Genomic DNA, 18,057 nt, shown 5'->3' with positions numbered 1-18,057 from the left:
GAGCGAGACTCCGTCTCAAAAAAAAAAAAAAAACAGCTACTAATCAATCCCTGACTAACAATTGTCCTTAGCTCCCCTCTTATCTCCCCTTCCTTCAATATTAATAACAACTAACATTTATTTTAGTTAATAACATTTATTTATCAGGTAGCAAGTACCATGGTATGTTCTGTATGTACTTTGCTTTGTCATGTAACAACCGCATTGAGGTCGTTATCTCCATTTTACATCTGAGGACACTGAGGCACAGAGAAATTAAATGATTTGCTCAAAATCACACAACTAGTTTTCATTGGGACCTGAATTTGAAGCCAGGCAATTTTAACTCTGAATCTTGGAGGAAATTATCTGAAAATTTGTTACTGTAGGAGGTGAGGGTGCTTTTAAGAAACAGCGGGACCAAAGCCTCCAGAGCTACCAGGGCATGGCATCTCCATCACCCCTTCCACAGGTGACAGTCCAGTTACAAATCCTGTAGCTCCTGGCTGCATGTTTGGCTCTTAACTTGCTTGGTTTTGAGCTCTCGTGTTCTCTTCCTCCTCTGCAGCTCAGGGCTTTTCTTGGAATAAAAAAAGATACATCTGACCACTCCACTAGCCAGTTGCAGTCTGACCAGCTTCTGCTGTTTTGGCCTAATTCTCCCCTGATATGTTTAAACCAGGTCATTATGATAACTTCAGTGTTAAATGAAGGATTAATTGGAACTGCTTACTGTCTTAGTGTCAGCAGAGTCAAATAGTGGATGTTTCAGAGACTTAGACAACTCTTGTATTTGTCTTACATCCCACAGCAGAGGCCAGTAGTTACTGGCTTCTGTTGTCTCTATGGTAAGCTCAGATATTTTTATTTGCTAGTAACATCTTTCAGTAGTTTATGTTTTCTGAGTTAAAATTCAGTTAGGCTTTAAATATTTATGTCAACTACAGGGTGTTGCTCTGAAGTAATTTCATTTGTCCACTGGGTGTTTATCAGTGCCTGTGGAGTATGAGGTAGAGGCAGATGGTGTGGAGTCCCTGCCCTTAGAGTTCATGGATGGGCTGGGGCTTGAAACATGGAGTGGTAAAAACGCAGTGCCAGAGGTCAGGCCATACCCGAAAGATCTAGTTCAGCGCCGTTTCACAGATTTATATTTAGCTTTGGCATCTGTTCTTCCCTTGGTTTTAAGATTAGTTTCTCCAATCCCCTACCCGGCTCCCATCAAGCCATGTTGGCTAATGGTAGGAGGATAATTAGGGCAGGTGGTGAGTAGAGTGGAGGACGGAAAGACTTAATGGGACAAAGCCTTTGCTCCAGCACACTCAGCTCTCTCGGGGGACAGAAAGTGGAAATAAATTCATACCAGGGGTAGCCGAGGCTAGGACTCAGCAGCAGGATTCTTTGTGAGCAAGTAGTAAGAACTTTAGTTTAAAACTGCCCCTAATCACTTTTGATTTGGGGGCAGACCGAATTAAAGATTCTGGTTGGCAGAGATTGGCTACGTCTGAGTTCTGATCTTGCCTTTGTCCCATGTTAACCATATAACTTTGGGAAGCTACTGTTTATCATTCCTATACCTCAGTTTCTTCTACAAGAGATTTTATACCCACTTTCCACAGTTGTATTGAGGAGTAAATGAAATAAGTTTAAGTGCCTAGCACAGGGTTGGTATAACACACGGCGTGTAGTAGGTGCTCGATAAAAGTTATTTCTCTTCCCTCTGTGGAGATTTGCTGCTCAGTGCTAGGAAAGATTCTCCCCAAGCACCTGGAAATAGTGGAGGAGGTGACAGCGGTGAGCTCAGCTAATCGTCTTTCTGCAGTCACAGACCTCACTCACAGAAAAAGCTGCCGTGGTCTCTGCCCACTCATTGGCATCTGGTTTTCTAGCTTAACTTTGAAGGGCCACAGATAAATATACGAGTTAAGCTGGATGACGATATTTTACTTTGCCTCTTCCCCAGAAAAGTTTAGCCAGCTTAAAAAATTGCGTACAATGCAAAAGGATAACATGAATATTTGAGAGAATGAAGGCAAAGGAGAAGCCACAATAGAAAAATAACACAGGGGTAAGATGAGCTCTCAGCTCTGTAGGCTCGCTCCTAATACCGATCCTCTGCTGGAGTCACTCTGGCTGGCCTGCTGTTCTGTGAAAATGCCAGGCACCCTTCTGCCTGTTCTTGCTGTTGCCTCTGCCAGGGACACTTTTGAAGATAACTGCATGACTTCCCCCCACCGTCACTCAAGGCTCCTCTGACAAGCCGCACTCCATGCCCCTTCCCTGTCTCTTTCTCCTCTGATCCGTGTGTGTGTGTGGTTTAGACGAAGTTTCACTCTTGTTGCCCATGCTGGAGTGCAATGGCGTGATCTTGGCTCACTACAACCTCCGCCTCCCGGGTTCAAGCAATTCTCCTGCCTCAGCCTCCTGAGTAACTGGGATTACAGGCATGCGCCACGACACCCAGCTAATTTTGTAGTTTTAGTAGAGACGGGGTTTCTCTATGTTGGTCAGACTGGTCTTGAACTCCCGACCTCAGGTGATCCGCCTGCCTCGGCATCCCAAAGTGCTGGGATTACAGGCGTGAGCCACTGTGCCTGGCCTATTTGTCTTCTTAATACTTATCAGTTCCTGACATCTTTTTTTTTTTTTTTCCTGAGACAGAGTCTCGCTCTGTCTCACAGGCTGGAGCGCAATGGTGTGATCTCGGTTCACTGCAACCTCCGCCTCCCGGGTTCAAGCAATTCTGCCTCGGCCTCCCAAGTAGCTGGGATTACAGGCATGTGCCACCACGCCCAGCAAATTTTTGTATTTTTAGTAGAGACGGGGTTTCACCATGTTGGCCAGGCTGGCCTCCAACCTCTGACCTCAGGTGATCCACCCGCCTCAGCCTCCCAAAGTGCTGGGATTACAGGCATGAGCCCCTGCACTTGGCCAGTTCCTGACACCTTACTAGTTTTTTTGTTTAGTGTGTGCCTCCCCTCCCCCTACAATGTAAGTTCCGTGATGGCCTGCCTTGGCATCTGCTTTTACTGTTGGTGTACTCCTCCTGTGTAGAACTGCCTGGTACATAGTGGATATTCAGTAATTATTTGTTGAGTGAGCACACAGAAGTGCATATCGTACAGATCTGTTTACTTGCCAGAAACAGACTTCAGATTTGACTCCTGTGTCTTAATGGTGAAAAGAAATTTTAAAAAACCACAGGAGTTACAAGATTCACTGTGTCCATCGGGCAAAAACAAAAAGCTTATTTAGGAGAAACCTGATATGAAACTTGAAATGTTTCTTTTCAGTTCTCAATGAGTAATAATATATGATATGGTAGAGAAGATTCCTGAAAGGATCATTACATTATTTATAACAACACATTTTGTCTGTTTTTAATTTGGACTTTATTATACTCTTAGCTTTATCTTTTTAAAAAGTCAAAATTGGCCGGGCTTGGTGGCTCACGTCTGTCAATCCCAGCACTTTGGGAGGCCGAGGCGGGCAGATCACCTGAGGTTGGGAGTTCGAGATCAGCCTGACCAACATAGAGAAACCCTGTCTTTACTAAAAATACAAAATTAGCCGGGCGTGGTGGCGCATGCCTGTAATCCCAGCTACTCAGGAGGCTGAGGCAGGAGAATTGCTTGAACCCGGAAGGCAGAAGTTGCGGTGAGCCAAGATCGCCCCATTGCACTCCAGCCTGGGCCACAAGAGCAAAACTGTCTCAAAAAAAAAAAAAGGTCAAAATTATGTATCTTTCAAATCATGTATTAACTGTTATTTGTAATCCGCTATGATTAAGACAAAATCTGGGGCTGGGCACAGTGGCACACACCTATAATCCCAGCACTTTGGAAGGCTGAGGCGGGTGGATCACGAGGTCAGGAGTTCAAGACTAGCCTGTCCAACATGGTGAAACCCCATCTCTACTAAAAATACAAAAATTTGCTAGGTGTGGTGGCATGCATTTGTAGTCCCAGCTGCTTGGGAGGCTGAGGCAGGAGAATTGCTTGAACCTGGCAGGCAGAGGTTGCAGTGAGCCAAGATCGTGCCACTGCACTCCAGCCTGGGTTACAGAGCGAGACTCCATCTTAAAAAAAAAAAAAAAAAAAAAAAAAAGAGAATTTGGCTGCCTTAGGTGAGCAGTTAACACCAATCAAAAGAAAATTTAAGATTGAAGTAGCTGTAAAGAGTGATGAAGACCCTTATTCCCAGGAAATCAATATCCATCTTTGGACAAATCTCAATACCAGAAACTGATTTAAGAAGAAAAGGCTGGTTCGCACATGTAATCCCATCACTTTGGGAAGCTGAAACAGTAGCACCTGTTGAAGCTAGGAGTTCGAGATCGGCCTGGGCAACGTAGTGAGACCTTGTCCCTACTAAAAAATTTTTTTTAAATTAGCAAGGCATGGTGGTGCACATCACTCCAGTACCCGCTCATAGTCCTGGCTACTCAGGAGGCTGAGGTGGGATGATTGCTAGAGTCCAGGAGTTCAAGATTAAAATGAGTCATGATTTGTACCACTGCACTCCAGCCTGGGTGACAGAGTCAAAATTTATTTCAAAAGTAAGTGTTTAGATTGTGGTTTTTGTGCATAAAGGAAAAAAATAAAAAAGTAGAAGAAGAAAAAAGATAAAGCACATAATACTTTAAACATATTGATGCATATGAGTGAGATGGGAAGAATAAATTCAAATTTCAAAGTTGGAATTAATATAGGTATTATTATTATTTTGGAAGGGGAAATCTCGAACCTTTACACTAAATCAAAGAAAAAAGTCAGAATTTCTACCAGTCACCAAAGAAAGTGAAACACTGCATATCTACATGAGTATCTGAAACAGACAGAAACTAGACTAACTGCCATGAAATTAAATTCCATTAAAATATTTCATTGAAATCTCATTGAAATACGTTAACATATTCTGATCTAAAATGAAAAAGGATTTAACTATGTAATCTATGTAAGTGAGAATGCATATTCTATTTAGAGAGTTGATTAAGTAACACTGATATTATTTTATGAGGTTTTTGTTTTTAACTTTTAAGTTCAGGGGTACAAGTACAGATTTGTTACCTAGGTAAACTTGTGTCATGGGGGTTTGCTGGACAGATTATTTCATCACCCATGTGTTAAGCCTAGTATCCATTAGTTATTTGTCCCGATCCTCTCCCTCCTCCCACCCTCCAACCTTCCATAAGCCCCAGTGTATATTCTCCCCTATATGTCTGTGTGCTCTCATCATTTAGCTCCCACTTATAAGGACATGTGGTAGGCTGGGCACGGTGGCTCACGCCTGTAATCTCAGCACTTTGGGAGACCGAGGCGGGTGGATCACGAGGTCAGGAGTTCAAGACCAGCCTGAACAACATGGTGAAACCCTTTTCTACTAAAGATATAAAAATTAGCTGGGTGTGGTGGCGCGTGTCTGTAATCCCAGCTACTTGGGAGGCTGAGGCAGGAGAATTGCTTGAACCTGGCAGGAGGAGGTTGCAGTGAGCCGAGATCATGCCACTGTGCTCCAGACGGGGTGACAGAGCAAGACTCTGTCTCAAAAAAAAAAAAAAAGGACATGTGTATTTGGTTTTCTGTTCCTTTGTTTGTTTGCTAAGGATAATGGCCTCTAGCGCCATCAGTGTCCCTGACAAAGGACATGATCTCATTCTTTTTTTTTTTTTTTTTTTGAGATGGAGTCTTGCTCTATCACCCAGGCTGAAGTGCAGTGGCGCCATCTTGGCTCACTGCAACCTCCGCCTCCCGGGTTCACACCATTCTCCTGCCTCAGTCTCCCAAGTAAGTGGGAATACAGGTACCCACCACCACGCCTGGCTAATTTTTTCTGTTTTTTGTAGAGACAGAGTTTCACTGTGTTAACCAGGATGGTCTTGATCTCCTGACCTTGTGATCCGTCCACCTCGGCTTCCCAAAGTGCTGGGATTACAGGCGTGAGCTACTGCGCCTGGCTTTTTTTTTTTTTTTTTTTTTGAGAGACAGAGTTTTTGCTCTCTTGCCCAGGCTGGAGTACAATGCCATGATCTCTGCTCACTGCAGCCTCCACCTCCTTGGTTCAAGCAATTCTCCTGCCTCAACCTCCTAAGTAGCTGGGATTACAGGCGCCAGCCACCACACCCAGCTAATTTTTATATTTTTAGTAGAGACAAGATTTCACCATGTTGGCCAGGCTGGTTTCAAACTCTTGACCTCAGGTGATCCACCTACGTCGGCCTCCCAAAGTGCTAGGATTATAGGTGTGAGCGACTGGGCCCAGCCTCTCTCATTCTTTTTTATGGCTGCATAGTATTCCATGGTGTATATATACCACATTTTCTTTATCCAGTGTATCATTGTTGAACATTTGGGTTGATTCCATGTCTTTGCTATTGTGACTAGTGCTGCAGTGAACATATGCATGCATGTGTCTTTATAATAGAATGATTTATATTCCTTTGGGTATATACCCAGTAATGGGATTGCTGGGTCCATTGGTATTTCTAAAAATAGTACTGAACCACTGTATTTCATGGAGAACAGCACAGTGTGGTCAGTTAGACATGCTGTGCTATGGTGTCTTATCTTGATCCCTGCTTTTTTGTTTGATTATGAACACAGGGCTCACGAGCAGCTAAATGTGAAGCATGAACCGCTCCAGCTCATCCAGCCTCAGTTTGAGACGCCTCTGCCAACCCTTCAGCCTGCGGTGAGTAGGTGCGCTTGGGGGATCCCACTGCAGAGCCCCACTGTTGCCCTTATCTTGTCAGCAGGCCTTCACCATAGTCCCTTCCATGTGCCATTTGTGGCACTCCTTGTGGAGTCATAGTGCTCTGTCTCTACACATGCATGGACACCTAATTTGTTAATGTTCTATAGAGACTTCGGTGTGGTATGCTTCCAAATTGAGGAATCAAGGATGTGGAGCCGTCTGGCTATTAAACATTTCCCATTCCCATCTTGTGGGGTTGGAGGGCATATATGAGATTTCTTGGATAAAAAGGAAGAAAACTGTACTGCCATTCCAGGTGTCAGGGCCTGATTCATAGCATAATTCTCACAGCCCAGGGGATAGTTATGGTTATGTGTGTAAATAGGTTATTTTTCAACATTTCAGTCCAACATTCACTCAACTTGCCTTTAAAATTACCTTGTCTCACCACATTCTGAAATGTCATGAGCCAGTTGGCTTGATCTTGCTTGGTAGCTTGAAATTGGCCATGGTGAGAGGATTTACATTACAGAAAATGGTAAATGCTACAAAAGAGGCTTTCAGTTTTGTTTTGTTTTGTTTTGTTTTGAAAGTAGTTAAACATTTACCCGCATACCATTGGTTCATACCTGCAAAATCTGACTCCAAGTTCAATACTTTCTACACTAATCTGCATCTGGTTCTCCAAATAACTTCCATCCCTAAAAACTTAGGATTAAATGAGAAAAAAGTTGTACAATCAAATGTTCAACACAAACCTAAGTCCCAAGCTTTGTGTCATCGTTCTGAGTTAATTGGTGTTGGTATGTCTGCTTGGTCAGTTTAGTGGTAATTAGAGCTGGTTCCACTTGGTTGCTTACGGTGGGCTAGTAATCTTTCTTGATATGGGTCTCATGGGTGAGGGTAGACGAGGTGATGGGAGTTTGGGTATTTCATCCTAAGGGAAGAGCTGAGTTACTGTTCTGTAGGGATTTCCATGTGGTGTGGTTCCCAACTGAGGAATTAAGGATGTAGACTTCCTTATTCTCCTTGTGTCTCGTCACTGTTAGTTATGACTTTGGACAAGCTCTTTCTTTTTTTTTTTTTTTTTTGAGACGGAGTCTCGCTCTGTCACCCAGGCTGGAGTGCAGTGGCCCACTCTCTGCTCACTGCAAGCTCCGCCTCCCGGGTTCGCGCAATTCTCCTGCCTCAGCCTTCCGAGCAGCTGGGACTACAGGCGCCCGCCACCTCGCCAGGCTTATTTTTTTTTGTATTTTTAGTAGAGACGGGGTTTCACCATGTTAGCCAGGATGGTCTCGATCTCCTGACCTCGTGATCCGCCCGTCTCGGCCTCCCAAAGTGCTGGGATTACAGGCTTGAGCCACCGCGCCCGGCCCATGGACAAGCTCTTTCTTGAGAGACTTTATTTCCTTTACATTGTCCTCCCACATTTCTAAATGATGACTTTATTTCCTTTTAGGTTTTTCCTCCCAGATTCCGGGAGTTACCACCTCCACCTCTGGAGCTATTTGATTTAGATGAAACATTCTCCTCTGAGAAGGCACGGCTGGCTCAGATTACCAATAAATGTAAGTTTGGCCAACTCTTTTTTTGAGATGGAGTTTCACCCTTGTTGCCCAGGCTGGAGTGCAATGGTGCGATCTTGGTTCACTGCAACCTCTGCCTCCCAGGTTCAAGTGATTCTCCTGTCTCAGCCTCCCGAGTAGCTGGGATTACAGGTGTGTGCCACCACACCCGGCTAATTTTTGTATTTTTAGTAGACACGGGGTTTCATCATATTGGTCAGGCTGGTCTTGACCTCCTGACCTCAGGTGATCCGCCCACCTCGGCCTCCCAAAGTGCTGGGATTACAGGTGTGAGCCACCACGCCTGGCCTAAGTTTGGCCAACTTTTAAACTTTGTTTTCTCTTATGAGTTTTATTTAGTCATGAATTTCTGAGGATTACTATGAGAGAAAGCTTAGAGTTTGTTTAGGGAAAACAAAATATGAATAGGAGTATAAACTTACCATTCTTATTTATGTCATATAAATGATGTTGGTGGTTGTTCTCAAGGCTATTTAGTTCAGTGAATAAGAACATAGTGCCAAGCAGAAAGCCAAAGGTCTCAGCTTTGATCCCTGTGAGTCCTTAGTTCTGACCTATTGAGAGACCATAGAATTAATCTTGACCCTGGCTGCCACTTAGCAAATCTCAGTCGGTGGTCATAGGAGCAGCTAAATAAGGAAATTGAGTCAGGGCCCAAAGAATCATAGAGACTTCAAACTGGACAGGATCTGAGAGAGAGCCAAATGTGCCCACCTTGACATGTGGATGAAGAAATAAGGCCCCAGGCCACACAGCTCCACGATGAGTGGTCCTCCCGACTTTTGGTCTGGGGCTGCTCCCGACGTGAATTGCCTCCAACACAGCAAATGGCTCTGCATATATATGCTCAGAGGCATGAAATTAGCCATCCACTTTGAGGCAGTGGCCCCACTCCTGGAAGTCTAATCTAAGGAGATTATATATATATTTTTTGAGACAAAGTTTCACTCTTGTCGCCCAGCCTTGGGTGCAATGGTGCAATCTCGGCTCACTGTAACCTCCGCCTCCTGGGTTCAAGCGATTCTCCTGCCTCAGCCTCCCAAGTAGCTGGGATTATAGGCACCCACCACTACACATGGCTAATTTTTGTGTTTTTAGTAGAGATGGGGTTTCACCATGTTGGCCACGCTGGTCTAAAACTCCAGACCTCAGGTGATCCACCGGCCTCAGCCTCCCAAAGTGCTGGGATTACAGGCATGAGCCACCACGTCCAGCCAACTTCTACACTATTTATTTTAAAAATATGATAAACTCGAGAGGCTGAGGTAGGAGGATCGCTTGAACGTAGGAATTTTTTTTTTTTTTTTTTTTTTTTTTGAGGCGGAGTGTAGCTCTGTCGCCCAGGCTGGAGTGCAGTGGCTGGATCTCAGCTCACTGCAAGCTCCGCCTCCCGGGTTCACGCCATTCTCCGGCCTCAGCCTCCTGAGTAGCTGGGACTACAGGCGCCCGCCTCCTCGCCCGGCTAGTTTTTTGTATTTTTTAGTAGAGACGGGGTTTCACCGTGTTAACCAGGATGGTCTCGATCTCTTGACCTCGTGATCCGCCCGTCTCAGCCTCCCAAAGTGCTGGGATTACAGGCTTGAGCCACCGCGCCCGGCCGAACGTAGGAATTTAAGACCAACCTGGGCAACACAGCAAGACCCTGTCTCTAAAAATATATTTTAAAAAATAACAATTTTTAAAAATAGAAAAAACTATAAATTTGGGAATAGCTTTAATGTCCATTAGCAGAGGAATGGTCGTAAACTGCATCACAATCATTTGGTAGGAGAATATGTAGTCATTATAAAAGAGGTTCACAAAGGCTAGGGAATGACTCATATGACACAGACAAAATTTAAGAGAGAAGCCTGAATGAAGGAAGCAAGATACAAAACGGCATGTACAAGAGGATACCAGCTATGTCAGCAACATCTGTATGTGCCCAAAGCCCAGAAAGAAGTAAGCAAAATGGAAATAGTTCATTGTAAACAAAGACCTTTACTGCATCTCTATTCTGTGCCAGGCATTGCTGTAGGTCCTGGACAATCAAAAATGAGCAGGACATAGTGATTAGTCCAGGAGGAATCACAGAACAGTGAAGAAGCAGAAGCTTTGACTTGGCATTTCTGTTTCCAGCAACTGTCCTATGGAAATCCTTGTGGAAATGCAAAACAAAATATATATAGCTATATAGATATTAATTATAGCATTCAAAAAATTGGAAACAGTCTAATGGTCCATACATTAGTAGGGGGATTGGTTTAAAAGTGTATGAAATAAGCCTGGGTCACATAGATCGCATCTCTACCAAAAAAAAAAAAAATTGCCTGGGCAAAGTGGATCATGCCTGTAATTGCAGCGCTTTGAAAAGCCAAGGCAGGAGGATCAGTTGAGGCCAGGATTTCAAGACCAGCTTGGACAACATAATGAGACTTTGTCTCAAAAAACAAACAAAAAAAAGGGCTGGGTGCGGTGGTTCATGCCTGTAATCCCAGCACTTTGGGAGGCCAAGGTGGGTGGATCACCTAAGGTTGGGAGTTCAAGACCAGCCTGACCAACATGGAAAAACCCCATCTCTACTAAAAATACAGAATTAGCTGGGCGTGGTGGCGTATGCCTGTAATCCCAGCTACTTGGGAGGCTGAGGCAGGAGAATTTCTTGAACCCAGGAGGTGGAAGTTGCAGTGAGCCAAGATTATGCTATTGCACTCCAGCCTGGGCAACAAGAGCAAAACTCCATCTAAAAAAAAAAAAAAATTAAGTAGCCAGGTGTGGTGGCACACTTCTATAGTCCTAGCTACTTGGAAGTCTGAGGTGGGAGGATCACTTGGGCCCAAGTGTTGGAGGCTGCAGTGAGCTATGATACACTGTTGCACTCCAGCCTGGGTGACAGAGGGACCCTGTTTCTGAAAAATAAATAAATAGAAACAAAATAGAATATTACATATCTGTTAAAAGAAAAATGTAGCCTGGGCACAATGGCTCACACCTGTAATCCCAGCACTTTAGAAGGCTGAGGCAAGAGGATCACTTGAGACTAGCCTGGGCAACACAGTGAGACCTCTTCTCTGTAGAAAAATAAAATTAGCCAGGCATGGTGGCTCACTCATGTAGTACCAGCTACTCAGGAGGCCCAGGTGGGAGGATTGCTTGAACCTAGGAAGTCAAGGCTGCAGTGAGCTAAGGTTGTGCCACTGCATTCCAACCTGGTTGACAGAGCAAGACCCTGTCTCAAAAAATAAAAGAAAAGGCCAGGCGCAGTAGCTTACCCCTATAATCCTAGCATTTTGGGAGGCCAAGGCGGGTGGATCACAAAGTCAGGAGTTCAAGACCAGCCTGGTCAAGATGGTGAAACCCTGTCTGTACTAAAAATAAAAATAAAAAAATTAGCTGGGCGTGATGGCGAGTGCCTGTAATCCAAGCTACTTGGGAGGCTGAGGCAGGAGAAGCGCTTGAACCCGGGAGGCAGAGGTTGCAGTAAGCCAAGATCATGCCACTGCACTCCAGCCTGGGTGACAGAGTGGGACTCTGTCTCAAAAAAAAAAAAAAGAAAAGAAAAGAAAAAAAATGTAGGGCATAAACTTTGACATGGAATGTCCATAATACATCATTAAATGTGATCCCATTTTTGTGAAAACTTATATTTACACACAGAAGCAGACATAACAATAATAATTCTAGGTAGTTGGTGGCAATAGAACTAGGATGAAAGATTGTTACAGCTGTGGGTTTGAATGTCTTAGTAAAAAACATACGTTTCTATCATAACTTAAAATGCAAATCAGAGGGAGAATAAAGAAATTACAGCCGGGCGCAGTGGCTCACGCCTGTAAGCCCAGCACTTTGGGAGGCCAAAGCAGACAGATTACTGGAGCTCACAAGTTCGAGACCAGCTTGGGCGACATGGTGAAACCCCGTCTCAAATACAAAAAACCAGCCAGGCGTGGTGGGGCACACCTGTAGTCCAAGCTACTTGGGAGGCTGAGGTGAGAGGATGGTTTGAGCCCAGGAGGCGGAAGTTGCAGTGAGCTGAAATCATGCCACTGCACTCCAGCCTGGGTGATAGAACCAAACCTCGTCTCAAAAAAAAAAAGAAAAAGAAAGAAAGAAATTACAGTATAATGGACCGGGCATGGTGGCTCACTCCTGTAATCCCAGCACGTTGGGAGGCCAAGGCAGGTGGATCACAAGGTCAAGAGATCGAGACCATCTTGGCCAACATGTTGAAACCCTGTCTCTACTGAAAATACAAAATTTAGCCAGGCATGGGGGAACATGACTGTAGACCCAGCTACTCGGGAGCTTGAGGCAGGAGAATTGCTTAAACTTGGGAGGCGGAGGTTGCAGTGAGCTGAGATCGCACCACTGCACCCCAGCCTGGCAACAGAGTGAGACTCCATCTCAAAAAAAAAAAAAAAAAAAAAAAGAAGGAAATTACAGTATAATGTGAGAAGGGCAGTAATGGCTGTCCATCCTACACGTAGGGCTCTAGAGGATGGCTTCACAGAGCTATGTTGTTGGTGGAATTATGGGTGATTTTTTTCTTCTTTAATTTTCTTTCTATAATATTGTTTGCTTTTTGGGGTTTTGTTTTGAGACCGAGTTTCGCTCTTGTTGCCCAGGCTGGAGTGCAGTGGCGCGATCTCAACTCACCATAACCTCAGCTCACCGCAACCTCTGCCTCCCAGGTTCAAGCGATTCTCCTGCCTCAGCCTTCCTGAGTAGCTGGGATTACAGGCATGCACCACCACACCCGGCTAATTTTGTATTTTTAGTAGAGACAGAGTTTCTCCATGGTGGTCAGGCTGGTCTCGAATTCCCGACCTCAGATGATCCACTTGCCTTGGCCTCCCAAAGTGCTGGGATTACAGGCATGAGCCACTGCGCTCAGCCTTGTTTTGTTTTTGAGATGGAGTCTTGCTCTGTTGCCCAGGCTGGAGTGCAGTGGTGCGATCTCAGCTCACTGCAACCTCTGCCTCCCAGGGTCAAGCAATTCTCCTGCCTCAGCCTCCCGAGTAGGGATTACAGGTGTACCCCACCATGCCCGGGTAATTTTTTTGTATTTTTAGTAGAGACAGGGTTTCACCATGCTGGCCAGGCTGATCTCAAACTCCTGACCTTGTGATCCGCCTACCTTGGCCTCCCAAAGTGCTAGGATTACAGGCGTGAACCTCCACGTCCGGCTGTTTTGTTCTGTTCTGTTTGAGATGGAGTCTTGCTCTGTCGCCCAGGCTGGAGTGCAGTGGCGCAATCTCGGTTCACTGCAACCTCTACCTCCCCGATTCAGGCTACTCTCCTGCGTCAGTCTCCCAAGTAGCTGGGATTACAGGCCTGCATCATCACATCCGGTTAATTTTTGTATTTTTAGTAGAGATGGGGGTTTGCCGTGTTGGCCAGACTGGTCTTGAACACCTGACCTCAAGTGATCTGCCTGCTTCAGCCTTCCAAAGTGCTGGGATTACAGGCGTGAGCCACCACGCCCGACCAATACAATATTGTTTTAGTAAATACTATTTTTAATTACCCATAGGCTTTTCTCATAGTGATCTTTGTTGCATTCAGGGAATGATAATTTGATTTCCTACTCTTGCACCTGTTCTTTCTAATGTAGGAATACTAGATCTGAGGAATAGGAAAGCCAGTACCAGTCCAGTTTTATTCTGATTAGGAGTGTCACACTTCTGTCCTAATTTATAAAAACAGCACAATAGAGAGTGCTAGAGTTTTTCAGTGTTGAAATCCTGCAGTCACATTACTTTAGGAAGAGGTGAGTGATCTTAGGAAATATGGAAACACGATAGGGCATACCTGAAACACACTAAATCTGTACTTTGGGAGGGGCAAAAGTTAAGAATTAATCTAACTACTACTACAACTGTCTTAGGTACTGAAGAAGACCTGGAATTCTGTGTCAGGAAGTGTGGTGACATTCTTGGAGTAACCAGTAAACTACCAAAGGACCAACAGGATGCCAAACATATCCTTGAGCACGTCTTCTTCCAAGTGGTGGAGTTCAAGAAATTGAACCAGGTACAGAGCCTACAAGGCATAGTGTAGTGGGAGCCCCTCCAGTACTGGTATCATCCATGAACTGTGCTTGTCGTGTTTTATGATGTTGATTTAGCCTGCAAGTATTTATTGAGCATCTACTACGTGAACAAAACAGACAATAATCCCTGTACTTATGGAACCTATGTACTAGCTGGAAGATATAGACAATAAGCAATAAACATAAGTGAGTCACATAGAATGCTAGAAAATGGTAAGTGCTTTGGTTTAGAAGTAGAGGCCAGGCACAGTGGCTCACGCCTGTAATCCCAACACTTTGGGAGTCCGAGGTGGGCGGATCACCTGAGGTCAGGAGTTTGAGACCAGCCTGGCCAACATAGTGAAACCCCCCTCCACTAAAAATACAAAAATTAGCTGGGTGTCATGGTGCATGCCTGTAATCCCAGCCACTCGGGAGGCTGAGGCAGGTGAATCACTTGAACCCGGAAGGCGGAGGTTGCAGTGAGCTGAGATCGCACCATTGCACTCCAGCCTGGGCAACAGAGTGAGACTCTGTCTCAGGAAAAAAAACAAAAACAAAAAAACAGTTGGGTGTGGTGGCTCACACCTGTAATCCCAGCACTTTGGGAGGCCGAGGCAGGTGGTTCACCTGAGGTCAGGAGTTCAAGACCAGCCTGGCCAACATGGTGAAACCCCATCTCTACTAAAAATATAAAAATTAGCCAGGTGTGATGGTACATGCCTGTAATCCTAGCTACTAGGGAGGCCGAAGCAGGAGAATCTCTTGAACCCAGGAGGTGGAGGTTGCAGTGAGCCAAGATGGTACCACTGCATTCCAACCTGGGCAAGAGAGTGAGACTCTGTCTCAGAAAATAATAACAATAATAATAGAACTGGGTAAGAGGGATCAAGTGTGCTAAGTGTGGCCATGATGACTGGTGAGTATTAAATAGGGCAATCAGGGTGGGCCTCATTGCAAAGTTGTATTGGAGCAAAGACTTGAAGGTGTTAAGGGACTTAGCCATGCAGATTTCTGGGGGAGGAGTGTCCCAGGCGGAGGGGAGAGCTGTGCAAAGTTCCTAAGGCTGGGCTGTGCCTGGTATGTTTGATGAACGGCAGTGATGCCAGTGTGACAAGAGAACAGAGGAAAGGATAGAGCAGTGGAACATGAGGTTAGAAATCATCTTTCTCAGGCCGGGCACCGTGGCTCCCACCTGTAATCCCAGCACTTTGGGAGGCCAAGGCAGGCGGATCACAAAGTCAAGAGATCGAGACCATCCTGGCCAACATGGTGAAACCCTATCTCTACTAAAAATACAAAAATTAGTTGGGCATGGTGGTGCATGCCTGTAGTCCCAGCTACTCGGGAGGCTGAGACAGGAGAATTGCTTGCACCCGGGAGGTGGAGGTTGCAGTGAGCCAAGACTGCGCCACTGCACTCCGTCCAGCCTAGTGACAGAGCAAGACTCCGTCTCAGGAAAAAAAAGAAAGAAAGAAAGAAATGATCTTTCTCTGACCGAGGACTAATAACTTTAAAATTATCTCTGGCCTTCTTTTTTCCATTCCTTGACAGGATTTCAAAAATTGAATGCCCAGCCAGTGTTGGTAAATAGGCATTCATACCCTACTGATGGGAGAATAAGTTGGTTCCACTTGTCTGGAGATATTTTCATAATACTGTTGAAAAGCCCTAAAATGTATATACCTTTGACCTATTCTAATCTTCAGAACTTGTTTTAATAATATAATTCTGAATATGTGCAGATTTATCAACCAGGATTCTCAGTGCAGCATTATTTTATAGAAGAAAAATCTTCGTCAGTAGGGAACTGGTTAAGGGTACATCCATAAGATTAAAAATGTTTGGCTGGGCATGGTGGCTGACCCCTGTAATCCCAGCACTTTGGGAAGCCAAGGCGGGTGGATCACTAGGTCAGGAATTCAGGATCAGCCTGACCAACATGGTGAACCCTCATCTCTACTAAAAATACAAAAATTAGCCAGGCGTGGTGGCGTGCGCCTGTAATCCCTGCTACTCAGGAGGCTGAGGCAGGAGAATTGCTAGAACCCGGGAGGGAGAGGTTGGCAGTGAGCCGAGAACATGCCATTGCACTCCAGCCTGGGAGACAGAGCAAGACTCCATCTCAAAAAAATAAATAAATAATAAAAATAAAAATGTTTAAGGACTTGGGCCAGGCGCTGTGGCTCATGCCTGTAATCTCAACACTTTGGGAGGCCAAGGTAGGTGGATGGATCACTTGAGGTCAGGAATTCTAGACCAGCCTGGCCAACACGGTGAAACCCCATCTCTACTAAAAATAAAATAGTAACTGGGTGTGGTGGCCCATGCCTGTAGTCCTAGTTACTCAGGAGGCTGAGGCAAGAGAATCACTTGAACCTGGGAGGTGGAGGGTGCAGTGAGCCAAGATTGCACCACTGCACTCCAACCTGGGCAACGAGTAAGACTCAAAAAAAAAAAAAAAGTTTAAGGACTTAGGAATACATTCATGATACAGTAAATATGGGGCAGGGAGAGACTAAAGAACAGTATAGAGAGAGATTCTACTTTCTTTACAGAATACACATAATACATAGAATTATTTTGCATAATAAAAAAAGAACATAAAGATATTTATCTTTGGGGCCGGGCACGGTGGCTCACACCTGTAATCCCAGCACTTTGGGAGGCCGAGGCGGGCGGATCACGAGGTCAGGAGATCGAGACCATCCTGGCTAACACGGCGAAACCCCGTCTCTACTAAAAATACAAAAAATTAGCTGGGCGTGGTGGCGGGTGCCTGTGTCCCAGCTACTCGGGAGGCTGAGGCAGGAGAATGGTGTGAACTCAGGAGGCGGAGCTTGCAGTGAGCTGAGATCGTGCCACTGCACTCCAGCCTGGGTGACACAGCAAGACTCCGTCTCAAAAAAAAAAAAAAAATTTATCCTTGGACTGGCACAGTGGCTCATGCTTGCAATCCCAGCACTTTAGGGGGCTGAGGCAGGTGAATCATTTGAGCCCAGGAGTTCTCGACCAGCCTGGGCAACAGAAACTCCATCTCTATAAAAAAATACAAAAAGTTAGCCAGGTGTGGTGGTCTGCACCTGTAGTCCCAGCTGCTTGGGAGGCTGAGGTGGGAAGATCACCTGAGCCTGGGGAGGTTGAGGTTGCAGTGAGCCGTGATCATGCCACTACATTCCACCCTGGGTGATAGATTGAGACCCTGTCTTAAAAAAAAAAAAAAAAAAGACAGTGTTTAATTTTTATTTTCCTTCTTTATTATAATCTCTATAGTGACTGTGTCACTTTTGCAGCAAAAAAAGAGTGTTTTGTGTTTTTTTTTGTTTTTTTGTTTTGTTTTGTTTTTTGAGACAGAGTCTTGCTCTGTAGCCCGGGCTGGAGTGCAGTGGCCGGATCTCAGCTCACTGCAAGCTCCGCCTCCCGGGTTTACGCCATTCTCCTACCTCAGCCTCCCGAGTAGCTGGGACTACAGGCGCCCGCCACCTCGCCCGGCTAGTTTTTTGTATTTTTAGTAGAGACGGGGTTTCACCGTCTTAGCCAGGATGGTCTTGATCTCCTGACCTCGTGATCCGCCCGTCTCGGCCTCCCTAAGTGCTGGGATTACAGGCTTGAGCCACCGCGCCCGGCCGAGTGTTTTGTTTTTTAATGTAAGCAGGCAAAATTCAAGCTTAGGATTTTAGATGCTGAGCGGGAAGACCAATTAGTTTTTGAGCCTCTTCTGGAAGGAAGCTGGCTCTGACAGATGCTCATCTGATAATGTTTCACTCTCCACCTCTAGCATGGTGCTGGAGG

The 18,057-nt window shown here is 45.3% G+C and overlaps 1 protein-coding gene across 2 annotated transcripts in view; it reads left to right on the top strand.

Annotated features, from left to right (window-relative positions):
- Window positions 1-18,057, top strand: part of IFT52 (intraflagellar transport 52) — a 57,795-nt gene that overhangs the window by 38,932 nt on the left and 806 nt on the right. For both annotated transcript variants that reach the window (XM_008016900.3, XM_073006473.1), the window contains 3 exons: window positions 6,579-6,666; window positions 8,129-8,237; window positions 14,122-14,267. In XM_008016900.3, the coding sequence (XP_008015091.2) occupies window positions 6,579-6,666; window positions 8,129-8,237; window positions 14,122-14,267 (343 nt within the window). The remainder of the gene's footprint in view (window positions 1-6,578; window positions 6,667-8,128; window positions 8,238-14,121; window positions 14,268-18,057) is intronic.

Source organism: Chlorocebus sabaeus, chromosome 2 (assembly GCF_047675955.1).
Source record: "Chlorocebus sabaeus isolate Y175 chromosome 2, mChlSab1.0.hap1, whole genome shotgun sequence".
Classification (NCBI taxonomy): Eukaryota; Metazoa; Chordata; class Mammalia; order Primates; family Cercopithecidae; genus Chlorocebus; species Chlorocebus sabaeus.
The sequence above is the reverse complement of the archived record's forward strand: the minus strand, read 5'-3'. Positions and strand labels throughout refer to the sequence as shown.